General features: G+C 40.3%; 1 protein-coding gene across 2 annotated transcripts in view; it reads right to left on the reverse strand.

Annotated features, from left to right (window-relative positions):
* Window positions 1-18331, reverse strand: part of polrmt (polymerase (RNA) mitochondrial (DNA directed)) — a 43162-nt gene that overhangs the window by 10404 nt on the left and 14427 nt on the right. For both annotated transcript variants that reach the window (XR_003464049.1, XM_027290336.1), the window contains exons 10-16: window positions 16332-17117; window positions 15946-16068; window positions 14058-14180; window positions 13062-13241; window positions 11849-11935; window positions 10018-10131; window positions 618-670 (exon numbers count right to left, since the gene is read on the reverse strand). Coding sequence is in view for 1 of the 2 variants with exons in the window: in XM_027290336.1 (XP_027146137.1) it covers window positions 618-670; window positions 10018-10131; window positions 11849-11935; window positions 13062-13241; window positions 14058-14180; window positions 15946-16068; window positions 16332-17117 (1466 nt within the window). In the remaining variant the exon portion in view is untranslated. The remainder of the gene's footprint in view (window positions 1-617; window positions 671-10017; window positions 10132-11848; window positions 11936-13061; window positions 13242-14057; window positions 14181-15945; window positions 16069-16331; window positions 17118-18331) is intronic.

The following is an 18331-nucleotide window of genomic DNA, read 5'->3' on the forward strand; positions in this document are numbered from 1 at the left end:
TTCTTAAACATTTCTAAAGCATTTTTGCTGCGGCAGTGTGCCTTTTTCTTGCATAATTCCGCTTTCTTCTGGTTATGATGTACATCTATAAATGGAGCTTCTGGACAAAGGAGTTTAAACTACCTTTAAAACTAATTTCTGAGAAGACTTCTTCCATCTGAAACTGGGAGTGTTCAAATTAGTTTCAAAACACTTCTGATGGCACTTCCTACTTTATGACAAATGCAAAAGTAACATCGGAGTTCGAGTAGGCAATTAGTGAAAATATCCACTGGAGACAGAGCTTTTGTGCAGCTGAAAGTATTAAAAATGTAAGCTAATTGCTTCAAGAGAGCTCTACTTTCTACTTCACCTCTAAAAGCTGAACAGAGAGTTGTCGAGTCTACATTTTGAAAACTTGAGGGTGCAAACTCACGACGGCCAAAGACACAGACCTGCTGGAAACACAACATCTCTCACCAGCTATCCCCCTGTCTTTGTTCCAGATCACTAATATGACATTTCAGCACAAAATGTCAACGAGACGAGTGCCACGAGAGAATAAAGTGGTTACATCTGCTGTGGGTTAGTTTTAGTATGAGCGTGGTGAAACAGATGTTAGCTGCAGGAGGACTTACTGTTTGGTGTCATGGCTGATCTGGAGGTTGATATGTTGGATAGTACTCTTCAGCTGGAGAGGGAAAACAAAGACAAAGAAATGACATGGTTAATGATGTCAAGTCAAATCTCTAGGCTGATAATTGCTCTTACTTATGATCTAAGCATGAATCTTAACTCATATGTCTGTTAATCAAACATCAGATAACAAGGGCTCAGAGTAAAAGAAGAAAGTTAAAAAGAACACAGACGCATGACAAGAGGATATCCAATTTTATAAGCGCAATGAGCTAAACACAAACTTTAAATGTATTACATTTGATGTTGGGTGTGATGTAGTTTAATCAGTCAATTTCCAAACTGCAATGTTAAAATAAAGTTGAATACCCGGTTCATTATTTGAGGTGCCCTTCACATCTTGCAGATAACAAATTCAATACAAGGCTGTAGCTGACATGAGTCACTCTACTAATTAGATTTTCCAAAAAAACGATCAAACCAAAGTTCCATTTCGTACTTCAGGTTGACCTATAATTGGTTGTCACAGACTCTCAGCCTCCCTCACCAGAATCCAGGGTGGAAGTACATTCATGTACAATCAAAATACTCTTGAAGTAGAATGACCCCCCTTCCACGCATCCTTCCATCTATCCATACATCCATCGTCCAACTGCTTGCAGCAACAGGAAGCCAAATCAGTTAGCACAAAGCGGGCTACTTTACACCTAAAAGCTGTGACTGTTTCCAAGGCTCAAAAGTGCATCACTAAATTAAATAAAAAAATATATATATATTAAAAATAGCTGCTGTGGTCATCTATGTAACGGTAGGTAGAGGCCTTTATTGGTGGATTAAACCCAGCATCAGACAAACAGCATATTTCTAAATGGGGCTTAATAGTTATTCTCTTAAATGACATTATACCATTTTTTTTCCATTTAGTGCTCAATTATATCTAGAGATATTTTGCAGCTTCCTTTGTGCTTGCTGGCGTTGCTGGTTCCAGTGGATCTCAGCTAAAAAACTGATTAAAGTGAGCTGTTTGGTACTGCTTCAGAGTGGCAAAGTGCTCATCAGGCATAGTGCCGGTAATTGTTCTCAGGTAAACAGTCCGCTGAGTAAGAGTAGCTTTTGGATCAGAGAGAAGTGTTTGTGACCTTGTCATGACGCACCTCAATCACTTCACTGGTTTCTGTAACGACTGCACCACACTGGGACTATATCCTGGAAAATTGTCACTTGTCACTTCAACCAGTGAATCTTTAATCTGGTGACCTCATCCTGCACAGGTGAAATTAAAACCCCAACAAATAAGGCCATCAAAGTTTTTTAAGACATCCAACCCCTCCCTCTGTTTTTGCTTAAGTGATGCCACTGCTACACAGATTAAGATGATGCCACCGTCACCTTGACATCTTGTTTTAAAAGGAATTAAAGGAAATAAAGATAATGTTTCATGCAGTTGTGATGCAGCTTTTTAAGACGTCACCTGTTCTCACCTTACCTGTACGTTACACATGTGTTCGCTCACTTATCGAGAATATGTTAAAGGATGACTCATCTGACTACATCACTTTCTTCCATGTCTTTGTAGACCGGGTGCAAATGTTGTTTTGCGCCACTGAACTCTCAAATGTTCATTCATCTTCGTAATAAGAGGTATAATATCCTCTCTATGTAACTGTCGTCAGAGTGTTCATGCTGATAGTCTGATCACGTCCTGCACTCCCATTCTCAGTCACCTGAGGAAGAGTTGCTCTTCTGTTGTTCCTTACATAATCGCACTAATTTACGAGCATCACGGTCATCAACTGTGCGCTGTTGAACCAAACAGTGAACCCTCTTTCAAGGTCACTCAGATCAGAATCAGCTAGGCATACAAACTGTTTTTAGAAATGCCACAGAGCATCAATTGATGTTAATTTTCAAGTAAAGAGGGGACATCAACCACCTGTCAAAGTACCAAGAGTATGGCACAAAAATTACATTAAAAGTAGGTGGTAATGAATCATGCTGATTCCTCACTCATTTTTTAATTAATTGAAGAAAGTCTCAAAATGAAGGGGCAAAGAGCACAATAGCAATTATCAATTACACTAACTGATATTTCTTTAAATAACAACTACGGGAGATAACTAGGATAGGACTATTATCAGTACAACTCTAGTGACCAACCATCAGAGGAAGATGAAGAATAAATTAAGCACAGCATGCTATTTCCCAGTCCCAGGGCATCGGGCAAATACCTTCTTTTGATCTCTGCTGCTCTTCATTTGATTTTAAAATTTTTTTTTTTTTACACTCACTCTCTGAGACCAACACTTAAGCCTTTCCTTGTGCAGGCAAGACTTCGCACTCTAATCTCCCGAGGTTGAGGGTCCATACAGTCAGCCGTGCCAAGGCATCTGTGGCAGGCCAGTCTTTCCCTGACCCTTGGAACCGTGCCTGGGTGGGAACGACAGGCTTATTATCAGGAAGGAGATATGGCTGACAACAGGCAGCCAACTCCTCGTCAATGTGAGCACTCTGCATTAGTCTGTTTACCTCGCATTGAGCCTACACTAATGTATCTGAGAATCTCTGTGTCTGTTACTATCCCTGAACGCGTTTTATCTTTTCACCGATGGAAAATGTTTTGCCATTTCAATTTAATTATATTCAGAGTGCTCCAAACACTTAGAACGTTTAGTGCTCTGAAAAAAAATCAAAGTGCTTTTAACGTAAAAAGTTATTCGACGTCATCACTGTCGGTCACTGTTCAAAAAAAGACTTACACATAATAATATGAATGGGTTTGTTTGTTCCCAATCATTAATGTGCTCACATGAGGACAAATTTGCAATCAGTTCCTTGTTTTTGAGTCAAATACATAGAACTGTATCACAAACAGACAAAATATATAAAGTTTCAATATAAAAATATATCAAAACTTTAACCAAACTGTGGAAAATTCAACAAAAGAAAACACAAATGAACGCTCGTTTCCGTCCACTCCTCTCATGTAAACATTCCATATGTTCAGTTTTAAAACAAGAAGATTAGAAGAGAGCAAAAAAAAAAAAGATCAAACAATGCAGAAAACACAATGGAAATAAGACATTTCTGTATGTTTCATGTATTACTGTGAGGAGGGTCACATCAGACCTGTGAGGAGAGATCATGGATGTTTTATAGCAGCATGGAAATGATGAGAAGGCTGTCAAAGCAGAAACAGCTGACCAGTTATGTGTTAATTTTTCGCTATGCAGAAAAAAAAAATCCAACCATCAAACTTTTCTAAGATTATACTTCAAAATGTTTCTGAGAACACTGCTGACTGTAAACTCAACAAAGTCGTTGCTGGATGAGGTGTTTGAATTCAACTCTTTTATCATCCATAATACATAGAACTCCTCTGAACAGGGGCACAGGAGACCACAGCATGAACACTTTAACACACTTTAATATCCATGAGTTTGGTGCTAATGTACAGCTCTTTTATTTGATCGTGCTTGCTTCTCTGTGGGATGAACACTAAGGACACATAGGCCCTTTGAAGTGCACATCCTTCCACGATTCAAACTATTCCCCATTCAGCTCCATGCTCCTTTTGAGTCTATAATGACCAGCTGGAAAGCTGGAATACAGACATTTCATGTGGAACACTCTTGGGTGCTATGAAGATTTTAGGAGGATTACAATATCTTGTGGGCCATGATGGTAAAGTGTTTTTACACATTTAAAATGGGAAAATTGCACCCTGGGGCAGAATTACACAGTGCTATGCCAATGATTCTGGTATGTGATTCGACAAAAACACTGAGCTGGAAATTGGGGCATCAAGAACTCCATTTGTAACAACATTAAGTGACACTTTTTGAAACTGCTTCACTGGATGTGTACACTCACTCAACTTTTGTTTAAGATATTAGCATAGATGTGCAACAGTGCAGACCTCCACCAAGGCCATTAGTCTGGTCTTCTATGATATGCAAAGTATAGTTTCATTAAAACAGGGTCAGTAGTTTTTGCCATAGTCTTGCTCGTAGTCAAATAAACAAACAAACCTCACCGAAAACATAACCTCCCTGGCGAGGTAATGCAAGTTTCCCAGTGAAATCACTGTGGGTGCTGTCAGGTGTCCTAATAGTTCTTCTATTATTCAGTGGCAACTTCAGCCAGGATGTCCTTGTATGGTCTTACCAATTCAATGTGTCTCTCTGTTGTTTTTCGTCAAATTCAAAATAAACCAAAAATATTGGACAAATTAAAATTTGGTCTGTTACAGGATTCAACATGTCAACAAGGTTAGTATAATTAATCCTCAGGAACATGTGAATGTCTGTACCAAATTTCAATCCATCCAATAGTTTTACAGACATTTTAACACTGATGGAAGTAGCTTGAAAAAAAAGTGTGCTAATTAATCAAGTAGATCTTGAGATATTTCATAGACCAAGTGAAAACTGGAAAAATCAGATCAGGATCATCTATATGATGATGATGATTCATCCTCTGGGGACCATGAACATCAGCACCAAATTTCCTGGCAATCTTAAATGGTCGTTGAGATATTTCCCTATAAACCAAATTGATCATGATGTCACAAAAGGAAAAGCCAGGTGATCAATATGGTTCATCCTCTGGGGACTGTGACGTATAAAAACAGTCTTAAATCTAGTATTCTCAAGTTCATGAAGATAATGTTACATATCACACGTTTGTGGCATTTTATCTCTTTACATAATCTACTTTTCACAGTGACTGTAGCGCTTTGTTGATAATAAGGCTCCAGTAACGTATACTCTACTTTTCGGTAATTGAAGTTTCTTTGACAGCCTGGTTATAAAATCAAACGTGTGAATAAAGAAGGCACGGATATACAGGGATTAAAGAGACAGGTGTTTACATTGATCAAAGCACATTAAAGCTAGCCTTAGGCAGCCAGCCAGCTGCTTGGTTTGATGACTTCAGTCAAATCCTTGAAGGACGCTGTGTGATGAATGACATGATCACACAATTATCAAGAAATGGTTTTAAAATAGAAGCAGTGTGGTAAAACCCCCATTAGTTTCTGCTATGGCTCCTATCCCATCCATCATTGCTCTAGGAGGACTTCTGGGGGTAGTCTGTCCATCATTTCCACTTTACCTCCCCTCATTGTGTCCTAATGGAAGGGTCAGGGGGAGGGGAGGGAGAAGCTGTGATGTAAAAAGGTGTGCGGGTGAAAGAAATGGAGGTTACCTTTGGTGTGAGTAATGGACTGCCATGGCATAAATGAGGTCGCTTACGCACACTGCACCCCTGTTCATTATAATGCATATGTGCATGATTTGTGTACAAGACCTGGCTTAAAACCTGAGGCTGTGATGAATGAGACCTTGGCTAACCCTTGTTGTGTGTCTGTGCGGAATAACTACCTGTAGTCTAAAGAGTTGTTGCACAAATGGCCATGGATACAGCCATCAGTAACCATATAAGCCATGCTGCCAAGAGGGGAATCCCTATTCATCACATAGTGGTTGATATCATGTCTCATCAATTTAAGTGGTAGCAGTTCTGCATTCCCCCTCTCACACACATACACCTACTTTCTCTGCTATTTTCGGGTCACCTGGTACTTTCTAATCTCGCTTTCTCCCCCTGAAGAGATATGAAGACAGCTGCAAACTCATACACACCCCTGTGTCTTGCCACACTTCCACTGACCTTTTCCCAGACCTTCTTTCTGCCAAACTTTCTACTACTCGGGGGTGTCCTTGAAACTTGAATTGCATTTATTATTTCACCCCAAAATGCCACAAGATTCTGCAAGACCATCAAAACCCTGTGCTACCCCTGGGAATGACTCGCTTCCGTTCCAAAGCAAAAAGAGGACATTTAGATACACAGTTCCCCTGAATTACAGCGAAAAGTCAACTCATGCTGATTGTCTAAGTTCCAAGTATTGCAATCCTCCTTCTAGAGTAGAGCCCATCTGATATACTGAAAGGCTGATTAGCCAATAGGCCTATCACAGATATATTAGGACTGGCATATATGTTGTCTTATGTGCACCAATAAGAATTGATGCTACATTATAGGGGCAATTTAGATCTATTAATTATATGATATTTATATAACTATTGCCTCACAGCAAGACGGTTCCTGGTTCGAACCCCAGCTGGGGCTCTGTGTGGAGTTTGTGTTTTCCACATTTGTGACATAGGTGTGAATGTGTGAATGAATGGTCGTTTCACAGCACACGAGTGTGTGGCAACTTGTCCAGGGTGTAACCCGCCTTAGCTGTGATAGGCTTGACCCTGGTGAGGATAAGCGATTACCTAAAATTGATGGATCAGCATCAGCCCCAAAGGAAAAGTAAGCCAGACAGACACAAAATGGCATCAGTTAAGCAAGGTAACATATGATTGGAAATGGGAATAAAAGTCTGATATGAGTTTGTCATTAGTAACATGGATGGATTAGATAGACACAAGATGGGAGATGCAAAATGATTACAAAGAGGCACAGAGCCACTAGAAAATATCGACAAAACAACCACAGAGAGGTGCAAATTCACCACAAACAACTAAAAACAGACGGAAAACTTAAATTATTAATTAATGTTGACAGTGGACCCTCAGTGGACCACAAGTAACTACTGTGCTGCCACCACTTGCCACCTGCAAACTGATTCTTTCCACATAGAGGAAACCAGATCACAAGCTTTTAGTCATGCTTTAAAATCACAAATCCAGTCAAATCCAGGCAATCTAACTGACGACTCCCTTGTGTCACCATCCAGAGTGAGATTTCTCTGTAACCTTGCCTGGTAGAGAGAATTAAAAATAAACAAGGAATCTGAGCTAGAGTGACCTCTGATCCGATTAGTATCTCCCAATCCTGTTAAGCAGCCTCCGAGATATATGTTCATGGTCCATTCTGCTACTCCATCCTACTCTAATTTCCTCACCTCTCATGAGCCATGGAAAATACTTGATTACACAGGTTGGCATTTGTACTCATCTCTGTATTCACATTGAGAAAGAACCAAACAAACTAAAATGCTAAGATACACAAACATGAACACACACTCCTGTCTGATTATGTGATGCTATTGAGGCTACTTTCTCTCCACTTATTGGTTTTCTTACTGCGCATCACACTTCATCTTCCCATTTCATCTGGAGTCTAATTACGAACGACCCCAAGAAACACTGTGGCCTTGGATTTAAGAGGCAGAGAGGAGACTGGGAGATTGAATTTAATCCAGCTATGCAGGGAAAAGGTGACCTTTCTGCTTAGTTGGTTTCATTTTTGTTGCCCAGTGATGCAACTGGATTATAGAATTATTGCAGAGGATGAAGAAAGTTATCTGTGAAAATGTAAGTTTAAACCTCATTCATCCATGAAGTCATTGCTTTATTCATTTATTCATCTTTATGTCTTGAAAAGAAAAAGAAAAAAAACACACGCTAATCAACTTCCTTGTCCCTGCTGGACATTAGAAGAAGCAGATCAAATCAAGGGAACGCACCCTACTACACCGACGGAGAGAGATGCACCCTCAGGAGACCCACCATCTGTCACCCTTGCTCTCTTGCACCTGCTTGTGAGGTGTCACAGTCCCTCTAAGCCAACCTTCTGCTTGATGTCATACTAAAAGAGCAGGCGTCACGCTGCGTCTGCCTATGAGCTCGCTGTCTGCCTGTGCCTGGCATATGCTATATGTCTGTCCCCTCTTTTAACGTAGGTAATAGGATTAAAGATGTATGATGCCAACATGGATTTTATATAAAATCACACATATGTGTAGACATATGTGCTCCTTTTTCCATGTACACACACACAGACACAGACACACACACACAAAAGCATGTTATCTGCACATGTGCTGGCACACAGACATGCTATCTCTAAAATGTGCTACTGTCAGGATCTCTATAGTGACGGACAACTCGGGTGATGTTGTTGAGCTCCATTAAAGTTTGGCCACTCACAGCAATCACAATACACCATCAGTGGTACACTCCTTCAACAAACCTATCGAGTCTTGGAAAGCCCAGCTGGGACATTCCACCTGCAAAGCATCCGGTACTTCAAAGCTTCCTGATAGGTTGTGTGTCCTGTATAAATAATTATTTTGGATTTTTTGTGGAGCAGAAGAAATTGAAAGAGGACTGAAGAGAGAGTGAATTAAAAAGAGCAAACACAAAGATGAGAAGAACCTAACAAACAAACAAACAACCGGATGGGTTGGTAAACCAAAAGCCAGACTACAAAATATCTCATGAGCTAACTTCTAGCTTTGAGAGATTACTTTTGAAAAGAAATCTCGACAGCCTTTGAGGATTGCATCTAGTGATGTTCACGTTTGAGCCAAAAAGACTACTTGTCAATTATCTATTTAATGGATGATCAAATTGTATGCAAAGTAGTTTTGGTCTATGCACAGTGGCAGTGCTCCTAATTCAAATAAATGGTTGTTGTGGCTTGCCAGACCACAATGAGCGAAGTTAAAATCGTGGGCTGGCTGTGTGAGGACAACAGCTTGCTCACACAGGATAAAAACACTGACTTTTCACAATTTTTTTTAGCTTGTTAAGAGCTGACAGCAATTAGGAGAGCTGCTGTTCTTAGTCTTTTTTTATTTGTGTGTAAATACTCCTTCGTCTCATATGTGTGATGGCCTACTGTGACTTAAAACCAACCGAATGACTCACAGCTAACCGGCCACCCTCATTTATTATCAGCTTCATCAGAAATTCCATCAAAAGACCAATGAAATATAATGAGTGGAAATTACTCTATGAAATTATCATTACAGTGAAAGTAATGATCCAAAGCACCCCACTACCTCCTGGAAATATGAGAGCAAAAAGACAATGATGGGTCAAATCTAATACATATTAAAATATAACCGCACTAAGCTGGTACACACAGGGGTTTCTATTATTGGTCAGTGTGTCAAGAGAGAGATTAATGACTACGGTCTACACTTGTACTAATGTGAGCTAAAAAGCAGCATGTGCTGTGAAAAGGTCAGCTGGGGGAATATTGAGAACATTAAAAGGCAAGAAAAAGAGCAAAGAGAAACAGACGATATAAGACAAGAACGTGAAAAAGGCCACCCAGTGAATTCATGAAAATATAGAAAAGTGAAGTGACTATAATTGGCTAAGCCATCTTTCATTAGGCATATGAAACAATGCCGTCACGATGGCATCAAAATAAGAGGTAAATGCTACAACTGACTTCTAATACCAACTGTAAGCAGCTACAGAAATAGCACAAATACTTACAAAAACCTCTCCTTTGAAAATGTGTGTGAAATTACGTGTGAAATCATGAGAAAGCTTTGCAGTGTAATGGCTGACAGAGAGTGGAGTATGTCCAAACAATTAACCGCTTAAAGAGACTGGTAGAGAGATGCCACACATGCCTCAGGATGGGACTTACCATTTGGGTGCGAGTGCGGTGATAGGGCTGAATAATGGGTAAACCCAGGGGTGTCACCCACTCCACAGTGTGGCCAGACTTGGAGATGAGCCTGGCGCTCTCTGTCAGCCAATCCTGCGACACACAGATAAAGACAGTGGTTAAAATGAAGGCACACAGTGGGTTGAGGAGCATACGCACACAATATTCAAAGCCCTTTACCATGCAGAGTGTGAATACTTGCTTATTTGTTGTGTTTGTAAGTGTGTGTGTGTGTATAAAGTTCAAATCAGTGAGTTTGGACAACTGGGTAATAAAGTTTTCATGTTCTGCTGGGTGGAGGATTTAATAAAAATCAAAAAACTATGGTGCATTTGGAACAACAGGCAGAAAATAGGAAGTTCCTCTCCACGGGATCAACACATGATCTATGCATTTAGGTCTGCTGTTCTACTCCCTGGAGCGGAAAACAATTGTTGCGAACTTGCTGAGGAACAGGTGAGGAGTTGTTTCGTACTCTAAAAATTGCAAGTGCAACAGCAATGTCTGAATAAGCGTCTGGCACAGTTTATAAGAATAGAAGCCCTATTAATGTCCCACAAGTGCCTCCTCACACATGCGGGCACAGAGAGAGCTGCAGCAAAGATAAATATATCCTAGCAACTCGAGGTAGCAGTCTAGCCCAAAGCTGCACCATTCATCATCAGCCCCCTCTATATTTTCCCCAGGTACAATAAAATGAAGATGGCATGAAAGCAAAGGAAGTGTAAGAGAGTAAGTAAATGATTAACTAGTGAGATAGTTAGAGACACTGACTGATCAATCAATAGATGGAAAAGAGGAAGAGAAAATGGAAAGGTGAAGCGTGGACAGACAGTGGGAGAAGGAACAGCAGTGTTGACAGAATAAATGGGAAATGTACAGAGAATGTAGGAGAGGTCAGGGATGACAGCACCAGGGATTGATGAGCTACCTCACTCTCACTCATACTTCAACTCACCGCTGCAAAACTTGAGAGGATGTGACCTATTTAATAGCAGCAGGTGCACAGACACATACATACAGAGGAGCATTAGGTCGGCACCAAGGTATGATGGGAAGGGGATTTTTCATCCCAGACTGGGCTGTCCCCACACATTCCCCGAAGGACACACAGAGCAGCAGTGGGTGGTGTTTCTATTTTCTCACCAGACTCCTCTCTGCCTGTGGAGATAATATACAATCCCCTACCAGGTGCACGTCCTACACCTATAAATGGAGTCTATCTGATAAATGGGCACGGATGCTGCCGTAATAGTGAGGTAAACTAGCCATCAATAAAAAATGAAGTTACATCCTATATGCAGTAGTAGGTCAGTTGTCAGAAATTGGATTAACTTTTATTTTATGGGTCTTTCCTAGGAGGTTTCCTGGAATGAATAATCTAAATTCGTATTAATTACAGCAATAATAGAGACAGTCACTTTATTTAGTTTATTCTAGTAAGGGTTTAATTTTGTTGAGCTCATACATAGCAGTTGATTTCAGGATACATTTCTTAAATCCAGTTCAATATATTTATTCTTTATTGGCAACTTTATTGTTGTTAATATGTTCATGATGAATTATGTGTTAGTCTGTAGAGAAATTGCATATAAAGGTTATAATCGACTGTTTCTAAGTCTCTACCTTACTTTTTATGTGCTATCTTAACGACCAATTTTTGCAGACAGTTAATAATAATAACAATATTTTTAAGAAATGTCTGCCCTGTTATGGAATTTGTTACTTTCAAGTATGAGTTTATGCTGGTGGTAATTGGGGGATGAGAACATTGTATGTATTTGACTTCATGTAGGTGTAATGAACCCACCTGGATCTCTCTGGTCCCTGTAAACATCTCTTTTAAGCCACTGAAGACCAGACGCACCAGGTAATGAGATGCATCCCAAACATGCTCCTGGGAAATACAACACATGATTATGTTTGTATATTATTTCCACACAGTAAACGTTACGCTCTACTGCATTTCTCAATTAAAACAAACTATAGATTATTTTATTTCCTACTTAGTTATCATTAGAGATTAAATGTATAAAACAAAAATAAGACACAAAAGCTGCAGCACTACATGAGAGTGGTATATTTCCCATATCATTACAGTGATACAATCTCCTCCTCAGTAGGAGCTGCCTCTTCCTCCATCTATCCCCCGTGTAATTACCCACAATTACACTTCACCCAAATTCCCTGTTTAAACAATTAGGGACATTATGCAGAAGTCATTTAGCACAAGCCTCTGGCTGTGAGATGGGAGATACACTGACAGCAGGATCATGCCGATTTCATCTATACACACAATGAGATTAACTCAAAGTATTGCCATGAACTATATAGCTATTTGACAGATAACAAGCACTACAGAGCTGTAAGAACATTAAATGCGTTCATTCTCCTTCCATGGTGTCATTTGACAGGATGGGTGTGCCCACCAAAGAACCATTTACATCCACCTAGATCGAAGTGCAATGGTTTTAAACTAAAAATAGATTTATAATGACGCATGGAGGATATCAAATATTGTTGTATTACGCTACTGGTCTCCCTGATACAACCGTGCAATATCTTCTTTCACTGCAATAAGATATAACTATACAACATATAAATAAACTTGACTAAAATACATTTTAGAAGCTTCTGTTCTTGCTTCATGCAGCACACCTGGAACGACTTGGCGTGGCGGGACTATTAACGTCAAGGTCAAAGTTACTGAAATCCCTTTGGGTGCACAATCAAATGTGCTCAAATTGTACGGTCACTGTCATCTGTGTGATAAATGCCCCCATGCACATGTGACAATGGAGCAATAGTGTGCAAGGATGATAGACCTGAGTAGAGAAGACCTTATACTTAATTATGAGTCCCTCTAGCCTCAATATAAGAATGTATAACCTAAAGGTGTAAGGGGAGGCCCATATAGAGGAGATCCTGTACCAAAAGGCCACTCTGTCTGATACAACACTAAAAATAAAACAGTGTGCAGGACGAGGGAAGCTCCTGTCCACCACCCTCCACTGCGGTTGTACCTTGGGGAACTCATCAATCTCCTTCAGTCTTTTCTCTATCTGGAGGCGCCCCCCGTAGCGTGTGACCCCGTACACCACAGTCATCACGGTCTGCTTGACCACTTTCCTGCTGATGAAGCCCTCCAAAGCCTGGGCAATCTTTAGACCGCTTGCTGCATCCCTCGCTCGGAACTCCTCCACCTGAAACACGCAAAGTCCCCCAAGAAAATGTGTTCAAGACACGTCTTTTGCAGCACATCAAATTCACATAAAATGGAAAAAAGCAGAACATTCCTCACAGTTTAGAAGAACAGAAAATATTTGGCAACATTTGCTTAAAAAGTATTAAATAATAGTTTCTGTTGATCAACTAATATAGTAATCAACTAATCATTTTGGCTCTACTAGTCTCCAATCATGTGAATTTTTCCACAATAACTTATTGCGCAGCATATCCTTGCGAGTAACAAGATTTATTTATTTATCAAGGTAGATCAACAGACTGATATAATGTAAATCATCTAAAAATAGCTGTAATTTCCAGAGGTAAAAATACAACAGTGACATCGCGACAGCAAAGTGCATCCTCTTAGCTCATTGACAAATCCACCAAATATTTTGCAGTTACAGTCACTGTCCTTGGAAAGACTCAGCATACTCCGATTCCTCCTGTACTGGAATGTCAGTACATCACAGTTAGGTTCAGACTGTGTGTGCAGGTTCATAGTACGCAGTGTTCTTTAATAGAATCTTTGGATATGGGAGGCAGGTTTTACTCTACTCTCACTTTGATGCAAGTTATGAGAGACTAAGCACATTTAAATGCAAGACCTAAAGTGAGAAACCTGAAATATATTCTAAATGCCTAGTCTGTCACTCACTATGGGATACAGTGAGTCATCTGAATATTAAAAAGCTAAGCTACTGTGACGTGCCTTGCAACTGAAATCAGCCACAATTTAGTTACTTTAAGTTCAAAGAAGGGAACAAAACACTGCAGACCAAAAACCTGCTGACCTGCTGTGCTACTCCGCTGTACACATCCTGGGGCACCTCACAGGGCATGAGGTTGACCGATTTGGCACCTATAACATCTCTGCCTAGAGCAGCATAGTGCTGGAGACCATTACAGGAGCCGTCCTGGAGGAGAAGTGGAGAGAGACGAAAAACAAAAAAGAAAAGATTAAAGCAGTGAAGAACAGAGAAAAAATTACTGAGGTCAGCAGCGTAGGGAGAAAGGTTAAGGGCGGACAAGACAAGAAGAAAACAGATGATGAAAAATGTGGAAGTAAAAGAACAACAAAGGAACAGAAGAGAACAAAGACAAAACAGAAACATGGGACAAAGGGCAATATGAAACACATGAAAAAAACATTTGGTTGTGGCCGTTGATGCTATCAAACCATCTAAGATCAATTCAAAGCAACATCTGGGTTGGATTTAGCATCAGACAACAGCAGAACTAGAGGTATACATATTCAACTGATGATAAATGAATACTGGTCATTCACACCAAATGATAGGTCCATTTTTATATTGAATTTGTGTTTGATTGTCCCAGTCGAAATGAAATGCATTAGGCTGTCCACCAGCAACATCCCCATAATCAGCTCAATATAAATATTGCAGTGAAGTTGGCAACATTCCTGCCAACTGTAGAATTTGTCTTTTTCATTTCACTCCCATCAAAATGTGGAATTTGACCTTGCTTGTCCATTATGCCTATATGACGCTTACACTGTTGCATCTGCAGAGAGCAGCAGCTGGCCTTCGGTGTGCTTAAGTGATAGTGACAGTTCTGTAACAGCAGTTAAAAGTCTCTCACTCAAACCAGACTCCTTTTGGCTATTTAGATCTTTTCCTGTCTTTTATTTACTCATTTAATTTTTTATTTTATCAGGGATAGTACTTGTTAATTAACATCAATTTGATGTGTGACAGATTTAGCTGAAAGGGAAACTTTCATTTACAGTCACTGAACAGGTTAAAGCTGCACTCAGTGAAAACCTTGGAGCTATTGTCCTTTCAAATAGCTGCAAAGAGGTGCTAAATACATTTAACCATATTGATTTCACTGCATTTTTATGCTTTTTCTTTTGAATATGCTTAAAGCCCAGAGTCAGGAAAATTACTGCCACTTGTATGACTTTTGTTTGTGCTTTAATGGAATTTGCCATGACAATTTTCAGCAATTTGTGTGTTTGGTATAATTAGCATTAATCAATCAAAAGGGATTATATAAATGTGTAACATAAATGAGAGACATTTTCTCAAGTGCCAAATAAAAGCTTCATTAAAATAAGGCTTTTAACAAAGGCCTGAGGAGCAGAGAGCACTGCTTTACTCTGGAAAATTATAACAGCCACAGATGATGCTTAAACCCCGTAAAATGATTTCCTGACATAAGGATGCACAGTTAGTGGGCTACACAGTGCAATACATATACAAGCAACACTGGCACTCTTCTAGATGATTTGTTCAGTGCTTTGGTTTGTGTAAGAGAAGGCTGAGGCTTAAATGCCAGATCTCAGTACAGGGTAACTGGAGCTGTGGTCTGGTTGGTAAGATTAGAGCTACAGGTTTATGGCAGATAACATTAAATGGCCCCAGATGGCTGGGGAGGTCTTGCCTTGTTAACTTTGATGTGCCCTCTGAAACTGCACTATAAAACACGACTGAATGGCACACCTTATTTTTAGAAGGCTATAAACTAGAAATATGACTGGCCTGGGGCGTCGTCAGATGAGTAAATTCCTAAGGATAATCTGCTCTAACATGAAGAAAAATAAATGTACCTTTACATATTTGTTTTGCAGTTGAATGTCTTATTAAAGAACACGTGAGTAGGAGATTGAACATGACATTCGAATCGCAAACAGATAAATAATTCTGGGTTTTATGGTACCTGGTGAACAGGAAAATGAGAGATGAACTGTGTTGGGTCAGGAGATCTCACAGCATTGGATATCTCCATGCAGCAGGCCAGAGCCTGCCAAGGCTCATCTGCATTCATCCACCACTTCTTACCCTGAGAAAGACAAACACAAGCACATGGCACGTTATCCTGCATGCAGAAACGCAGCCTGTTTTTTTCACTTTTTGTTTCTACAGATATTCATATGACCTTTAGATTTTGTCACTGCTTTAAGTAGCCGGTCAGGGGTTGTGCTATAATCTGCATATTTACAGAATTTGTAAATCATAACTGAGTAGTTTTCATAAGAAATGTTATGAATGTATGTTGGACTAAGCTATCAATGAACGAGTGAAGAGAAATAAAGACCAACTGACATTGAGAGGATTGTCGGCAGAGTCCAGTATGTCCTCCATGATGGTGTCGGCGTACTCCAAACGTCCCTGTAGTGAGCTTCTCTTTTTCAGTCCTGTCAGATTGACTAAGTGGATCTTAAGCCAGTCCAGGCCCTTCGGACCGAGGGGCTTTCCCTCTGCAAACACAAGGACAGCCCGTGTGACATCACTGCCTAGGTGATTAAAGTATGGTGGACAGGGGTAGGTTCGTCCACGGAAGTCCATGTTGTGTGGGAACCAAAAGATCTCATCCCGCATGTGATTAGCGATGGAAAGTTTATATAGAGCATCCATACGCAGGCTGTGCATCTCACTGCATTTCTTTTTAGCATTAATCACCTGCTTCTTCATGTGGGCTTTCTCAGAAGCAGTATAAGAGGGATCTTGGGGGTTGAAGTGAGGTATTTGGGGGGCCTCTGACAGAGGTGGAGGGATGTCTAACTTATCACTACCCCGATCATTGAAGATGGAGATAATAATATCCAACAAGGGTTTGTTGATTGTCCAGGCACAGTTTCCCAGCTGGTTGAGAGAGTCAAGGACTGGTTGGAGGTTCTGGCATTTCTCCAACAACACCTCATGTTGTGTGGCCCCTTCCACAGTGCGCATCAGTTTGGTAGGTGTCAGGAGGTAGGCTCCAAACTTAACAGAAGTCCAGGGTACGGGAGGGCACAGCATTGGCATCACATAGGAGTCAAAGGTCAACTTGGTCTCCGTGGCGTCCTGCTGCATCTGAGTCAATATGGGGTGGGGCTTGATGAAGCCAATCTGGAGGGTGAAACATGATAGGAAATCCAATTGGATGCAGCAATCTTAAACTCAGCAGACACAAACAAATTTCCAATGAGATCATTCCACCATTCACACAACCAGAAAATATCAGATCAAGTATGATAAAGTACGTAGCCTCACAGCTAAACAGGTTAGTCCCATTTTCATTTTATAAATAGTGATGTGAAGTGTGGCTTACAATACTGGAGCTTCTCCCATTGCAGATGATGTAGTGGAACATTTTTCTTTTCTTTATTAAATTATATAAACCCTGGTCATGTGTCATTGTAGCACACTATGGAAGTTTTTTCCCCCAGGCCATTGCTTTGAAGCAACAGTTATTTTGTCCTAGTTTTAACTACTTAACACCTGCAGTATGTAGAACTGGACATAAAGAAAATGATCAGAAGAAAGAAAAAAAAAAACAGTAAGCTGACAGAAAAATAAAACACCTCAGCATTGCTTGCATGAGTCAGACTGCCATGCTGTGCTGTAAAATCATTAGGATGCTCCCCTGATGGGCTAACCTCCAAAGAGAAAGAAAGGGGATGGGAGAATATGAGAAAAGAGAGTACAGGGAGGAGGAGAGATATATAAATAAACACACCAAAACAAAATTCTGCAACAGTACGCCCTACTGTCAAAGTCCATCAAGTCCAAAAAAGTTCACGGTTCTTTTTGCCTTTCTCCCCTGACACGGTCGGCTCACCCTCCTGCTGGGCCCCATGGCAGTAAATCAGTGAGCCAATTAAGGGGACGCTAAAAAAGGGATTAGCCTGGAACCTATTCATCTTACTCACCTGTTCACCCTGCCAACTCACACAGGAGGGAAATGGTTTTCTAATTCACACTCTTTGGCGCTCCACACTGGATAGGAGGGAGCACATGTGTACAAGCTAATAGGCTTAGAGTGACAGACAGACTTCTTATGTGAAGTGAAGGTCAAGTGTTTTCAGGTATTTCCTTTGCTTGTATGCAAATATTTAGCCACTACTTCAATGGTACCAGGTAAATCTCTTAATCAGACTAATTGTGTGTAATTTTCAGATATGGATTTGATCTTTTTCTCATAATGAACAGCCCGCTGTGTTTTATTTTTAATCCTTTTCAATATTTTTCTCAATGGAGAGCGTATAATTGTGGACCATTTTCCACATAAATCTCAGCTGACAGGATCTGTTTTTTGGTCTGGTTTAATGCTCAGAAATCCT

The sequence above is a fragment of the Larimichthys crocea genome, chromosome XVII (assembly GCF_000972845.2).
Source record: "Larimichthys crocea isolate SSNF chromosome XVII, L_crocea_2.0, whole genome shotgun sequence".
Taxonomy (NCBI): domain Eukaryota; kingdom Metazoa; phylum Chordata; class Actinopteri; family Sciaenidae; genus Larimichthys; species Larimichthys crocea.